The sequence below is a fragment of the Electrophorus electricus genome, chromosome 11, assembly GCF_041902795.1.
Source record: "Electrophorus electricus isolate QZ-2024a chromosome 11, ASM4190279v1, whole genome shotgun sequence".
Lineage (NCBI taxonomy): Eukaryota > Metazoa > Chordata > Actinopteri > Gymnotiformes > Gymnotidae > Electrophorus > Electrophorus electricus.
This window is the reverse complement of record NC_137507.1, coordinates 22,562,210-22,577,026: the sequence shown is the minus strand read 5'-3', so window position 1 is coordinate 22,577,026 and position 14,817 is coordinate 22,562,210. Positions and strand designations below refer to the sequence as shown.

Genomic DNA, 14,817 nt, shown 5'->3' with positions numbered 1-14,817 from the left:
CTTATATTGTCTAATAGGACTGTCCCTTACTTCCCTTAACTCCAATAGAATTGTCCCTTCCTTCTTATCTGACTTTCCTGACTTTTGTCTAAAGTTATACAGCTATATTCTACTTTGTGAATTACCCCTCAAGCCTTTCCAGGAGCACCAACCAACATGTTCTTAGAACTGCAATATCATAATCACTGTGGATTCACACACCTCTTTGTGACATTCAATAGCGCCAAATAAGAATTTTATGAATTTTGTATGGACATGACGAAGGAAGGAATTAAACAATCAAGCACACAATTAGGGTTCATGTCCCTTTTTCATGGTTATATTTGAGAATCAACATTTTTTGTGGAAATGATGCAGCATATAAAAAGAGAAACAGACAGAAACTCACTATAACTAAATGTAACGCCCTACCCCTTCCCTGCACAGTGCAGATTTTATATTAGAAGGTCCAAAGACCCACCCCTACATTACCTGAGCCCATGTCCATTGACCCCAGCTTGATGTGTCACCAAAAAAAAACATAGCTGTAGACCACAAACGAGCAAAGGGTTCAAGACCTTGAAGAACGTTGAGTTCATGATTAAAAAGAGGGCAAGGGGTTGTGTTCGCCAAATATAGCCATCTGTCAATCAGTCTGAAGTCACTTGGGGGGTGGGGGTCAGGCAACATCAAAATTTGTACTTTATTGTTACTGTTTACTGGGCATTCAGTATTATCTTATCTCAACCTGTTCCACACTGCTTGAAAACCAATGCCAGCAGGAAGAGCCACAGACTGAGTAGGTGGGCGTTGAGTTATTCACAAATAAATATGAACTGTGGTCCATCTACAGTGGGCCATTTGCCAGGGCATTCTGGAAGAGGACCAGGAGTAAGAGGGCATGGTCCGTCCCATCTCTGAGGAGCGCGGAGGACAGGGCAGCAGAGGAGGGGTGAGCAAAGGGAGGGGCTAGTTCCTCTCCTGCACAAACACAGTCTCCTGCGGACACAGCCCTGCTTCCTGCAGCGTGATCTCATAGTCCAAGTGGGCAAGCTTCCGTCGGGGAAAGTTGGTGACGAGTTCGAAACGTTCGTTTGGGTAACCCTTCGACTGGACATGTCTCACCAGGGCCTGCAGGGAATGTGGACAGAATCGTACGGTTATTATAAGTAACAATGTTCCCCACTGCAGTATGAAATTAGAGGTCATTTGATATCCTCAGGAATTCTGGGGGAGACTCGCAATAAGCCAAATGTATTTCCTACTACCCTGCAAATGAATCAGTGTTTAAAGTCAGATGTTACTAGGGATACACTAATGTGGAATTTCTGTGACAATAATGAAGTGCAATGAGTAATAGTTGCACTAAAATTATTAACAATGTCAAACAGTGTCAGAGGGCTTTAAAAGGACTGAATGATGGGTGGGTATAATCAGAAAGGGCGAGTATTTACTCTGATGCGCTGGCCTGAACACAAGGATGAGGCAGAGGAACGGAGCTGTAGCTCAGAACTAGTAGGCTGTAGATGGATATGTAGCTGTAAGGTTAACAGAGCCACCTACTAACGTGTACATACACTTAAGTCATCTGCACACATTCCAGTACTACATTACTCATTCAGTGCTTAATGTTATTAGAAAGAACAATATGAGCTAAAGTCTACATGTGCAAACTAGCCTAATGTGCTTCACTAAATATCATGGAAACTTACAAAAGATCTGTCAATACTATCACTAAATAAATCTCATTTGGTGAAGTGAAACTTAAAAATAACAGATAGCAGGCAAACAAAAAGCTCCCACCTCAGTTATTTCAGCATTTGTGCATACAAAATGTCATGCAACACACCAATCATAACTTATTTCTATATTTCAAACACACAGGTTGCATTTGAGAAAAGAAAATCAAAAACTTTTTCAGGTATGTGTACTAGTTTGAGTAACCATGCAAGCAAACAAAAATGGTGCACTATGTTACTGGCTGTTATGATCTGGTAATAATAATAAAGCTATTTCCATTTATCAGAAAATAATATACTTGTTGACAATGCATTGTGTACCACTTAGATGTGATTGGTGTAAACCAGTGGCAGGCACTCTTATTTATTAAGATCTAGTTGTGGTTACATGTCTTCCTTCCAACTAGACATGTACACATCTGTTGCACATCTTCAAACAACTTATTAATTGTACTGTGCATGTTCCTGAATGGTGTGAACCAAAACCTGCGGCCATTCTATCCATTTAGATGATAATACCACCCCAGCTTCTAACTCTTCTAGTTTTTCAGCTTTTGCTTGTAAATGTTGAGTGTTTTTTCCACCCACAAACATCATCATCAGCTAACAAAGGGCAAAAGCTGTGATGTGATGTGATCTCTGTTATTGTCTCATCTAGTTCTTTGTTGGTTCAAATTAATCCCCACTGGCCCAAATTCTCTAATATTAATACTGAATACAGAATAGCATTCAATAACTACACAAGCTCATTACATAAAGCAGTTACCTCAAGAGTGCAGAACAAAACAAATTCTGAACTTATACCCACCAAGAGCTTTGCATTAGCAGACAATGCTATCTGTTCCCTCTGGCCATCTGGGTACCTCAGCATTAGGCGGGCTTTTGGACCTACAGTCAAAACACAGCCAAAAGTAACTTCTCTCACCCCTACAGAGCCTAAATATTAAAAATAAATTCATAGCACATTCTGAAGTCCACAATGCTATACAATTTTCAGGAGATGGACTGAGCTGATTAAGGGAGAGGCGGATAGCCTACATACCATTGTCTTCGATCTCTAAACTGCTGATACTGGCAGACTGGGAGGTGTGGGGTGCTGTAGAGTTGTGGCTTTGCTCTCGTGTCTGCTGGGCCTCTAGCCGTCTGTGGCTGGGCCCAGGAGGTTCCGGCTGATTCTTCTTGCCCTCCTCTTTTCTGTGGTTGGATTCTTTGTGTGGACTCTTCCTGTGGTGGGCAGGACTTTCTTGCCTGCTGGGCTGAGTGGTTAGAAGAACTGGGTCTGATGGCGCACGACTGTCCAAAGAGTCCTCCCCGCCTGCCCCCTCGTTGTCCGAGCCATCGACCGAAATGAGGCCTTCACTGTCGGAGAAGGCCTCGGCGTCCGATTCATCGTCGGAGCGCGATTCCTGCTTGACATGAGTCGACTCATAGTGCGTTTCCTGCAGAGACGCTCGGATCGCTGCCTCAAGTTGACTGTCCTCGCTCGCATCAATCAAACTCTCCTGCAAGAGAAACAACTACTGGTTTCAAGGGAAAACAGTTCGGAGGACGAACAGTTCGACCACTTAACCTGAACACTGATGGAGACTGCTTAAAAACTCAGTGAGTCAAACAATTACTTTCCTTCACAGAGTCAGCTCAAGGATGTGTGATTTTGAACTTACTGAACGGGCTCGTTTGGCAGGAGGCTGAGTGGACAACCCATCCAGCTGGCCATGCTCTGTCAGAAACCCTGTCACTTGGTCTAGGAATGCAGAAACATCCAGCTGGTTCCACTCTACCATCTTTTGACCTGTTTGTCACAGTAAGAAAGAAATATTATCAAGGCAGTGATATAACTATGTGAATGACTTGACACAGGTACCAAATACGCAACAGTCCTCAAACCAAACTTTTCACCACCTAGGTACTGCATATTACACTTTTTAAAAAATATGTAATATGGCACAATGCAAGGCAGTACTCCAGTTTTCCTTCACGTGTCTCACCTGTACGGGGGTCTAGAATGGAAATGTAAGGGAACTTGTTGAGCTTGTAGAACTGGATGTAGCGCTGACCCTCCTCGCTGTCATGGTAGACCTTGGAAAATAAACAGTTCAGTTTTTCATTCTGCAAACCAACACAAGCAAGTGAAAACAACAGTTAAATAAAATTAGTAGGATATTCAGACCATGAATATGAATGCAAGAAGTTGGCATTGTATCAATAAAGCTGTAAGGCTGGATTCCTTTACTAGGAAGTTAACGTCCTTCATCATTGTATATGATTCATCAGTTAGACAAATGTTGCTTTTTTGTAATTTTCTATCAATATGCAATGACTTTTGGCCAATTAGCTGAGCAGTTGCACACATGTTTAAGATAATTATGCACAATGCCAAGCATCAGCATGAGTGTTATACAGCATGATGTCATTGGACTCTGTAGCTGTGGAAACGTGCTCTCCAAAGAGATGAATCATAGTTCACCATCTCGCAGCGATGGACATATTTGGGTTTGGTGGATGCCAGGAGAACATTATCTACTGGAATGCATAATTTGGTGAATGAGGGATAATTGTCTGGGTTTGGACTAGGCTCCTTAGTTCCAGGTAATGTTAATGCCAATGTTAATTTTAGGCAATGATATGCTTCCTTTGTGGAAGCAGTTTTGGAAGCCCCTTTCCTGTTCCAGCATGACTGTGCACAAATAAAGGTCCATAAAAGGCATGGTTTATTGAGTTAGGTGTGATGAAATTCCAGTGGCCTCTACAAAACCCTGAACTCATCCCCTCTGAACACATTTGGAAAGATTGAGAACCAGACTTTGTCATCCAAGATGTCCAACAAGTTCATATGTGTGATGGTCAGTTATCTATATACTTTTGACAATATAATGTCAATAACATTACAGAAGGAAAAAATGTGCTATAATTTCCATATCACATTGACTTTAAAATGTGTCTGTTTTTTTAAAGCTTTCAATGATCAGGTATCTCCATACATCTTATTTTTAATGTTATAATGATTAAATGGATTTGGGTATGCGTGTGGTGTTATGTTATCACTATTGGCCTTCCCTAGCGTCTCTGTCTACATGGTTTCCTTGTCTTTGTTTTGCTTCTGTGTTTTATTTTCTTCACCCATCATTTGTATCGCCTGTATCTTGTTTATTCCTCGATATACCATGTATTTAAGCCCTGTTTCTTTAATCTTGTTGCTGGTCATTGTGACTGTGTTCATTGTTCATAGCTGGATGTACTGAGCCCTGTTGCGTTTAAGTTGCCTGTGTTCCTATTCTAGCTGTGTTCTGTCTTGTACATTTTTATTTAGTCTGTTTAGTCATCTTCCTCATTTTCTGTTTATCATGTATCCTGCAACCCTCTGTGTTGGCTCTATGACCCTGGAGCTTTTTTATGACCATGATTCTGGATTTTTCCTTTATAAATGTCACTCCTCTCAGAATTTGCATCTCCTTCCATGATTCACTCCATGATACAAATGTGCTTTGTTAAACACTTGTCCTGATTGTATGTGAACATAATTTTAAGCCACATTTCAAATGCATGATGACTTCTGCCTGCATAGCTTGGCAGTTGGGCTTTTGAATAGAACTAGCATCTTTTTGTATAAGGAAAAAGCCCAAAACATCTCTCTGCCTCTATTTTTTATTATTTTATATTGCATCTTTGATGATGCAGAGGTGGAACTTTGTTGTCCAATCAGCATGAAAGCTTATATGACAAGAGTCAGTTGTTTACACACATGGCACATGGGGTGAATTCACAATTACATGCATGAAAAAGATAAAGGATAAAGTCAATACCATAGTCTTTGCTTGAGCATATACTCTATACCTGCCAGAAGATGAAGTGCTCTCTGATGATGGTTTTGACTGCCTCGTTGCTCCACACATCCCTGTTTAGACACTGGCAGGCGAAGTCCTGAACGTTTTGGATGTTTATCATAAGCCACTTGTTCTCCAGCTGACCACAGTCTTTTGCCTGGCAGTTTACAAAGTCAAGCACAAATCAGTTTAGGGAGAAGCCGCATCCTCAAACGTGTGACACAAATGTTTCAAAAAGACACACAAGTGCGTAGCTGTACCCTAGCACCTGACACGTCTACAAAACATCTGCAATGCACGTGGTCAAGAAACACATTTAAATCTGAAAATTTTCATATTTGTGCTTTTAAAATGCTAAACTAAAATACATAGATGTGCTTAACCTGGCTAAATGAGCAAAGTTATGAATGCCTCACCGTCTCAAAGCTGCCCTTGTGCATGAGCTCGATGGGGGGGCGGAACAGGTCAGCAAGGGTGCTGAGCTTCTTGTCCACAGCACCTCCATTCCTTAATTCTTGTTCCTGCCTGACTGGAGTCATACATACAGCAGCAAAAATTAAACATTGATCTAAATCAGGTGTGTGTGTGTGTGTTCCACAGACAGTTTAGCACATGCACAAAAGCTCCAGGCCATGTTGCAGAATTAGTGAGGTCTTCTTTTTAGCAGCTCCTGAACTTACTGGTTTCAGTCTGGAAGTCCCGGAAGCCGTCAAATATGGACCGTGCTGGTCTTCGCCTTTTTGGTACTTCAGAGGACAAAGAGACGAGCAAAGAGATAGAGGTAAATAAATGAGGTAAAGACCCGAAGTTGCTTTACACCTGAGAGAGATGACGAGTACCTCCAAACAGAGGCTCTGGCTCAACTAAGATGTCTTGTTTCTGAGGGATTGGTGCTCGTACATCATCCCTGTTGGGAAAAAGGACACAATTCAAACAAACTGTCTCCGATTACACAGACAGCAACATCTCACCACAAAAACACATCACCACTGGAAATCAGATGCTGCTACCAGTCGATGAATGACTGACTTACCCTACATGGTGATGTCTGCTGCCAGAAGAACCAGCTGAACTGGAGCTTGTACTGGGCTCTTCTGTGATGCCCCCTCCATCTAGAAACATGGTGACTGCCATCTCTAGGTTATTGTTACATGCCTCTAACATGTGTCTTCCTACACTCTCTGTGGCTCCTATGAACAAACATGGACACATGCATGAAATCACATTGGAATTGCCTGAATATTATAAAACTAGAAGCAGAAAATTACATGTCCATTACAACGTGTTTTTTTTAATTATTATTTTTTTATTACAGCCGTAATTTAACCGCTATGATGCAATGGCGTTGTAATGAACACCTTACACTTAACTTACATAAGCGTAAAAACTGGCTGAACAACAGAAGGGTTACAATATTAAGGGTGAAGTGAGGGGCGGGGGGCGGAGGCCACCGGCCACCCACCGTCCTGCATGGAAGAAACAAACTGGGACGAAACCATAGACATCCTTTTTTCTTTCTATGGACTAGCACCCGCCCCTTTGCTATGCGCATGCGAACAAGCACCGTAGCGTTTCCCCTCACGAAAAGAAGTGGCGAGTAGCAGAACATGGCTTCATATTTTTTTGACCAGCAACACAAGTGAAAGTTCCAAGTGAAGTACGCTGTATTTTTGGGCACACGTTTTCAATGCATGCAAATCCGCAGGAGTGCTTCGTTGACAGCCTCTGGGCACATAAAAACGGCACGTGGTGCTCATAGACTTCAGACTTTAGTTTAGAAGCCCACACAAACTGGATAATTGTATATATCAGCCTTTACAAACCCGCCATGTTGTGCGTTAGCTCGCTGTATCGCACTCATACTCACCAAATCTCTGCAGCTGGGGAAGTTACTGAATGCACAATACGATTTCAACGCGCAAGCATTCATACAGTCAACCTGTAGCATGATCTAGCCGACCACAAAATTGTCTTGTCCTAGGAACCTACCACCCATGCTTTTTAACTTAGTGGCAACAATGTATTTTCAGAAAGTGATGTAGACAGCTAGCTAACCTACGTCAATTTCGCCAGAAGTAGCGATCTCCAGTGGTAGCCTCTCCAAGTTTAGTTTCAAGGTGTATACATGTGTAGATTAGACATATATTTGCAATTACACTTTACGCATGGTCGCTCACTTCCTATTTTATTTATAACGTATACTTGCTTAAATGTATATCAAGTAGATTAGCGGCTAGCCTTAGCTAGCTCCCTTCGTTATACAGCCAGGTATTTTTCCCGTGTATGACAGAGGGGGCAGTAGGCACTGATGCCCCTCCAGGTTCTCTTTAACTGTTTACTATTTTTCCAGTACTACTTTGCTCTACAGCTACAAGATTATGAGAGCATAAAATCCCGACAAGTGAAAAAATCCTAATATTTACCAGTTATGGCAGTAAACTGTTGAATTAACCCATTCAGCCCCGGGGCTGATGCATCTCCGAGAGTAGCCATCTTGCCGCCACTGTCAACAACAGAGCAGTACGCAGGCGGGCTATTGACCAATGATCACAGTCTCTTAGCTCACGGAATCATGTACGTCACTACAATAGAATTCTGGTTAATGTAGTCCACGTACAAAAAACCCCAATAACCCAGATTTAACCGTTTAAATTATTGAAATACGTTACAAAAACGGATGCCATGTCACATCGTTTACTATAAATTGCAAGAAAGGGGTTGTGCAGCTTTTCTCAAAATACTTTCCGCGTATGCCGACACAGACAAGCAGCGCCACAAATGGACAGAGCGCGCAGGTTATCAATTCAACGGCAATATTGATGTTTCCAAATGACACTCTAGATGACATTTCCTTTCAGCATCGAGTTTGAACCGATAAAATTCTAAGATCTTAAGATATATACAAGGAACCGACTTCAACACAATATTTGTCCACACGGTTGTATGATTACGACATATTTTTATTAATTTCAACATAACTGTATTTTACTAGTCATAGACTTTGTGTAAATATGTTTATAACGGTTAATGGAGACCACAAAAAAGGGTCGGTCATTAAATATATTTCATATTTAGACCATGCCATTTCAATACTTCTAGCATTAGTATTGTGTTCAGTGAAACCTCTATGACCACCTTTTAAATTAAGTTTATTATTTTGTTGCTTATAATACATTCAGTTCAAAACAAGCAATTGTAAAACAATTTTTTTAAAAATCAAACAAAATAATAAATGTAAGAAAAAAGCTAACTCAAACAAATCCTAAATAAAACTGGTTTGCTTGAGTAACACGTTAGACAGGCTCTGTGATCTAGGTTGTGTTCATGGACAATATCAGGAAACTCAAAACGAAGCCATGATTCTGCAGAGATTAGCATAAACTCTGATACTCAACAAACCAGTTATTTTGAATTGAGCAGTGGGCTTTTCTTACAAAAGCACCAGTACTCAGCAGGCCTTGCAGATCTTTCCCTCTGTTCTGATGGAGTCATTTTCAGTAGGAATGGTAAAATTACCCACTGAAACCATTCCATCTATACTCCCACTAAGAAAATAAAACCCTCCTTTCCTACCATTTTACTGTATGTGCCCTATCCAATTATTCTTAAAACCCACCTACCTATATCAACCCTTGAACATTTTTAAAGCCACAATCAGTATATTTTTAAGATCTAAAATACACTTGTATCAAACAATATGACCCTTTTAAATTTTTTATTTAAATATGCACTTATTTCATGTATCTACATCTATAAAGTCTATAATGAAAAGAAGTGAGGCTGATATCTCCTAGATGATTTAAATGTGTATGGACAAAACACATCAATACTTTTGTGAAACATCCAATTTACATTGAGAAACCCAAACTATCTATAGCAGCATTTTCACTATAAAAGCTACATCCTGATTTACAACAATCTTCAAGGTACTGACTGTAGCTTTAAAATGTTCCCATTCAGGTAGATAATGCAGTATTATTGAATTATTACTGAATAAAGCTGTTGCACAAATCAAGGGCAAAGAATGCCATATTTGTCAAACCTCAAGTAAGACTTCACATATCAATGTTAAATATGAGTGCACCCAGCCAAATCCGTTCAGACTCCGTTCAGTGCTTTTTAGCTATGGAGTGTGATCCATTTTATCCCATAATTTCAACGATGTCAATCACATTACAATACTGTCCACCAAATCATATGGATCTCTCTCTCTCTCTCTCTCTCTCTCTCTCTCTCTCTCACACACACACGCACGCACGCACGCACATCTGCCTAAACATGCATGCACCCACATGCATACGCACACAAAAACACTCATTAAATTCTTATGCAATGTATCTACATATGAACAGAGCAAAGCCTTGATGAAACGTTCTTTGATCTGTAAAACCTGGTCAAAGATATTCTTAAATTTGATTGAAAGGTTAAGGCTGAAAAGAAAGAAAGATTATATCAAACCAAGCATCATGTTAAACTGTGTGGTAAGAAAAAGGTGCGTGTGTGAGTTGATGACAGTGCAGTCATTTCCCAACACACATGTGAAGGGAAAAGACGACCACCATGCTGACCACGTGCAGCCACCAGATGCTTTCTCTTCTCAGGTCAGAATGAGCAGGGTCACCACCTTCAAGCCAAATGAAATGATCAAGCTAGCAGAAAAAAAGCATAGGTCAAGAAGGGCATGTGCGTGTGCGTGCGTGTGTGTGTCTGTCAGAAAATAAAGGGTACCGTGTGTGGGCCACCATAAGCGTGCTGTGCATTTTATTTGACTAAAGCTGATGAAAAGAAGGGTACTGGGGGAGGAATGGGAAGTGAGAGGACAGCAGGGGGGGGCAAGCTGAAGATGAAGGTGACACACGAGGTTTATGGAGAGAAGGTACTGGCACTGTGCATCACGTGCCGGATTGCATGAGGTCAGAAGCGGATAAAGGTGGCATCAATCTGTCTGACGCTGGGCAGCGCCAGCATGATTTTGCGCCTGTACTGAGGGTCTTTCTGCAGGGGATTTCGTTCCAGGTACACCGTCTGGAGACCTTTGGCATTCTTCAGCTCATCTAGGTCACTCCAGTTTTCGATCTGGTTGTCATTCATCTGAGACACAAAGATGACAGGGGATTTTAAAGGTTACATAAGCCCAAAATTTATTTTAGATGTCTTGATTTTAGATGTCTAAATAATTTGAAATTTCCTTTTACACATCAACAAAGTAATACAAAAGTGCATCATATATAGCAGACAGCTTTTGCAGTGCAGCAAAAACATACTATAAACACACAATGCACAGCATGCTATTACACATTCATTCACTGACAACATCTATAAACATTAATTTCAATTGCCTTTGTTCTGACAATTGCAATTTGACTCCTGCAGATAATCAGGGGCAATACCCAGCTTGAAACCCAAGTGATCAATAATGGTATCTCAGAAACAGGCTCTACAGCCCAGTGCCTGCTGCAATTGCAAAAAGGTTTCTGTGGCTCATGGCTGAGAGATGCGGTAGAGTGCACTCTGAAGAACAACAATGGGCCCATTGACTACTTCAAACTCAGGAGGGAAATTCCACCTGATGACTACTCACTCAGCACCTATATACTTACCCAAAATTCCTGAAGTTCTGAGAGGTGACTTATGTTCTCAATTTTCTTTATCCGGTTTGCTGCAATGTCCAGAGTTGTCAGCTTTTTCTGGAGAAAGAGCAGTAGGAACAGAGACTCTAGATATTCTGGCAAACGGATCCCAAAAAGAAAAAACATTTTGGACATGAAGAGAAGTCTAAAGAGACATGAACTCCCTTTGAGAGTCAAGGTGCTGTAGATAATTTCAAATAGGAGAGGAAGATGTTTGGATTACACAGTGCTTTTCAAACTGCTTTAGGCAGTTATTAAAGGATGTGGTGGCCTTGTATCCTGCTTTTCACACTTATTTTTTTGTCTGTTTGTTTTAGTATAACCATTAGGACAAATCTATGTTAACACCACATAAATGATAACATGCAATTATTTTGTATAGTCATCCAGAAAGGACTTTTTATGGCTACAGTCAGAGGTGCTCTGTGTCACAGAAGAAAGATAAAGTTAATGCAACATCCATGAATTCACCATAAAGCCAGTGAGCCCATGCTGGACTTACATTGTTCTCCAGGCCTTCAATGACCTCAATGCCATTATGGCTCAAATAGAGCTCCCTCAGGTTAACCAGGTTGTGAAGTCCCTCTAGTTTTGTGATGCGATTGCTCTGTCAAGCAGCAGGGGGAGTTGGATGAAAAAAAAAAAATGAATGCAACTTCTCACAGTGCCACAGTGCCTGTAACTCTGAGTGCCTGGCAGTACCTGAATACTGAGGACTGTCAGGTTGTGCAGCCCATCCAGATTTTGGAGCTGAGTGACCTTATTGGTGCCAAGAAACAAGCTATCCAAAGTGGAAAGAGTATCTAGATTCTCAATAATCTAGAAGGAGAACACACACACAGAATCAAGTATGTCCCCACTGCCTACTTCCCCACACTGGCACCATACATACAGTATACATGGCTAAAAAGTAGTAATCTTTAAAGCTCCTCACCCGGATACGATTGGATCCAAGCTCCAGCATTCGAAGGTCAGTGAGGTGTTCAAGGTTGGTGATGTTTGTTATCTTATTGTGCAGGAGGAAGAGCTTCTTGAGTTTTGTTAGTTGTTCCAAACCTTCAATCTTTCTCAGTAGATTAAAGGATACATCTAGCTGCCTATCAGATTCACAGTCAGAAGATTCATATACTTATAGCAAAAAACTGTTCTTAAAAGAGGTCTTCAATTAGGATCAATTCACTTGGTGTAAATTGTGTGCATGAACAAGCTGAGCAAAAGCATGCTGTTCACAATGTGATTAACTCACTCAATTTCCGTCAGGGCATGCAGATTCTCCAGTTTTCGAATCTGGTTGTCATAGAGATCCAGTTCGCGGAGTAAAACAAGGCTTTCCAAGTTCTCAATCCTTTTGATGAGGTTTTGTCTAAGAGAAAGAGTCTTCCAACAGAAACAAAAAAAAAAAACCCAATACACCTTATATTTAAAATCCTGCTAGTTCTTGCTTCTATCATTAAAGAGAAACCTATTTATAGTGTTTGTTGGGTGTGCATAACGTGCAATAAAATGTTATTAATATACACGTAAAAATATTTAAAATATAAATATAACCTTTGGAACGGATGTTATTCGTCCCTTTGAGGGCCGGCCAGTACTGAAGCACTCACCTTAGCCTTCTGCAAGACTTCAAGTCCTTCAATCTTCCCAATTCGGCAGTGGACCAAATCCACATCCTGAGACGAGGGGAATTAATTTATTGCACCCAAAACTACTTGGATAAAATATGTTTTGTCTTCTTTAATATAGCGTTATATTCATCCTAACTCTATGTACACCTGCACCTTTTTCTATTAACTCTTAGCTACATTTCCTCAGAGTTCTTCTATTAAGCAAATATCTGACATTTGGCATAATTATTTGGCAACCTTAGTAGGATGCACAAACCATTTATGTTTATTTTCAAACATTTCATGCTGTAGATATTAAAGGGAGGAGTAATTACTAAAATAATTTTATAGGAGTGGGGTGTTTCTTTCCAGCTCACCTCTTCATTAGGGTCAAGGGTTATGGTATCCATGTCAACAGGCGACTCCTCTGGAGCTAAGGAAATGCCATAAAAAGAGTTGAACAAAATATTGAGAGGGCGATTCCTCCACAGTTCGGATATAGCATTAAGAGGGAGTCACCTGTCGAGGCTTGCTGGAGGTCAACTTCTCCATTAAGGCTCTTTCTCTTGGTCTCATCATCACCAGATTCCTCAGACTCTCCCCTCCTGTCAACTTAACACCCAAACAGTGAAAGCTTTAGCTTAAATCTTGCTGAACCCTCGAAGGCAACATTTCTGAAGTTTGTTATTTAACGGTAGCTGTCTACCCAAGATGACAAATTCTTAGGTGTGTATATGTATGTATATATACGTGTGTATGTATGTATATAAGTTTTTTTGTTATATTTATTTATTTATTTATTTTTTACCCCATGCACGTTGTACCAAATAGGTAGTTAGCTGTTAGCTAGCACTAGGTGGATCCGATATAACTAGCGTTGGCTACTGGCGTAGCCACATATAACCAATTTCTTTGCCACGATCAGTTTCTGTTCAAATGAACCGGACATACAGGGTGTCTAGCTATCTAACCTAGCTGTATAACCTAGCTGTATAACTGCATAACGTCCAGCTAGCTGGCTAGCTAACGTGGATTAGCTAGTTATCTTAGCTATTTTGGTAAAATCAGCACATAGCTAACGTTACTTATGCGGATTTAACAATCCGGTTTATATGGGTAATGTAAAATCCAGTCCCTCCGTAAAAAGAAAAAAACTAACTCTGCGCCAGGTGTTTTTGTATCTAATGAAAAACGGGTTAAAAATAAAGGTTTGCGGATGCCAAAGGTTTCAACATAGGTGTAAGTGTTACACTAGCTAGCTACCACCCAGCTTGCTTGCTAGCCAGCCTTGAACGTAAACAATCGCACACCGCAACTTGAATGAATGGTATGAAATGACTTAAATACTGACAGCAACAAAAAAAATGCCCGAGTTTACAAACAAAAGCAACGTGAACAGAATAACCCTCGCTCTACTACACATCAACAACAAATACCGCAATAATTGGATTTTTTAAAAATCTCACCTTCCATCTCTTGTGGCTCGCTTACAGACAGGGTAGCCATTTTTTCTCTCGACCCACCCACTACTCAATGGTTGACAACACCGTCAACCAACTGCTTCCTTCAGCAGCCCCAGTTATGATGTTGGTTCTGGTTCTTCTTCCTCTTCTTCTTTTTATTATAATATTCGCAAACTTTAACCGTTTTCAGCATCCGCGGCTTTTATCGCAGTAGCACGAAATTCTGCACAAACGTAGATAGTAATAGTGTGCCCGGGCTTTTGGGAAAGCTCGGCCTTTGCGTCGACATTTTGCACAGGGAATGATTGACAGAACGTTCATAAAGCGAAAATGCAGTGATGTCACGTTAGGCCAGTTTCACGGGACACGCGCACAGACCGTCTTTCTCCTTCAAGCCCTCAACCACAATTACAGGGACATCTTAACAACCCATCAGACTAAACTTACCCTCAACCCAAATTAAACCCTATAGCCTCACAACAAGCAACTATCAGCCAAATTGCCTTCATCAACTACTCCCACAGATAAATAACCATTCAACCACAACTAACCCCACAGCCAACCCGAATTAACCCCCA

General features: G+C 40.8%; 2 protein-coding genes across 2 annotated transcripts; both read right to left on the bottom strand.

The window, feature by feature from the left end:
* Positions 1-291: 291 nt before the first annotated feature.
* On the bottom strand, positions 292-8,057 carry ubxn7 (UBX domain protein 7). The gene is made up of 11 exons (XM_027032251.3): positions 7,966-8,057; positions 6,576-6,732; positions 6,382-6,449; positions 6,223-6,288; positions 5,959-6,071; positions 5,553-5,699; positions 3,707-3,797; positions 3,383-3,510; positions 2,761-3,220; positions 2,527-2,606; positions 292-1,110 (listed from the first exon to the last, which is right to left on the bottom strand). Exons 1-11 carry the CDS (start codon positions 8,033-8,035, stop codon positions 949-951), a joined length of 1,542 nt encoding a protein of 513 aa, XP_026888052.2. The 5' UTR covers positions 8,036-8,057; the 3' UTR covers positions 292-948.
* Positions 8,058-8,674: 617 nt separating this feature from the next.
* On the bottom strand, positions 8,675-14,506 carry ppp1r7 (protein phosphatase 1, regulatory (inhibitor) subunit 7). The gene is made up of 10 exons (XM_027031843.3): positions 14,243-14,506; positions 13,296-13,388; positions 13,154-13,209; positions 12,777-12,842; positions 12,419-12,549; positions 12,107-12,269; positions 11,875-11,991; positions 11,675-11,779; positions 11,143-11,229; positions 8,675-10,633 (listed from the first exon to the last, which is right to left on the bottom strand). The coding sequence occupies exons 1-10, from the start codon at positions 14,280-14,282 to the stop codon at positions 10,457-10,459; spliced, it is 1,035 nt and encodes a 344-aa protein (XP_026887644.1). The 5' UTR covers positions 14,283-14,506; the 3' UTR covers positions 8,675-10,456.
* Between the last annotated feature and the right edge of the window lie 311 nt (positions 14,507-14,817).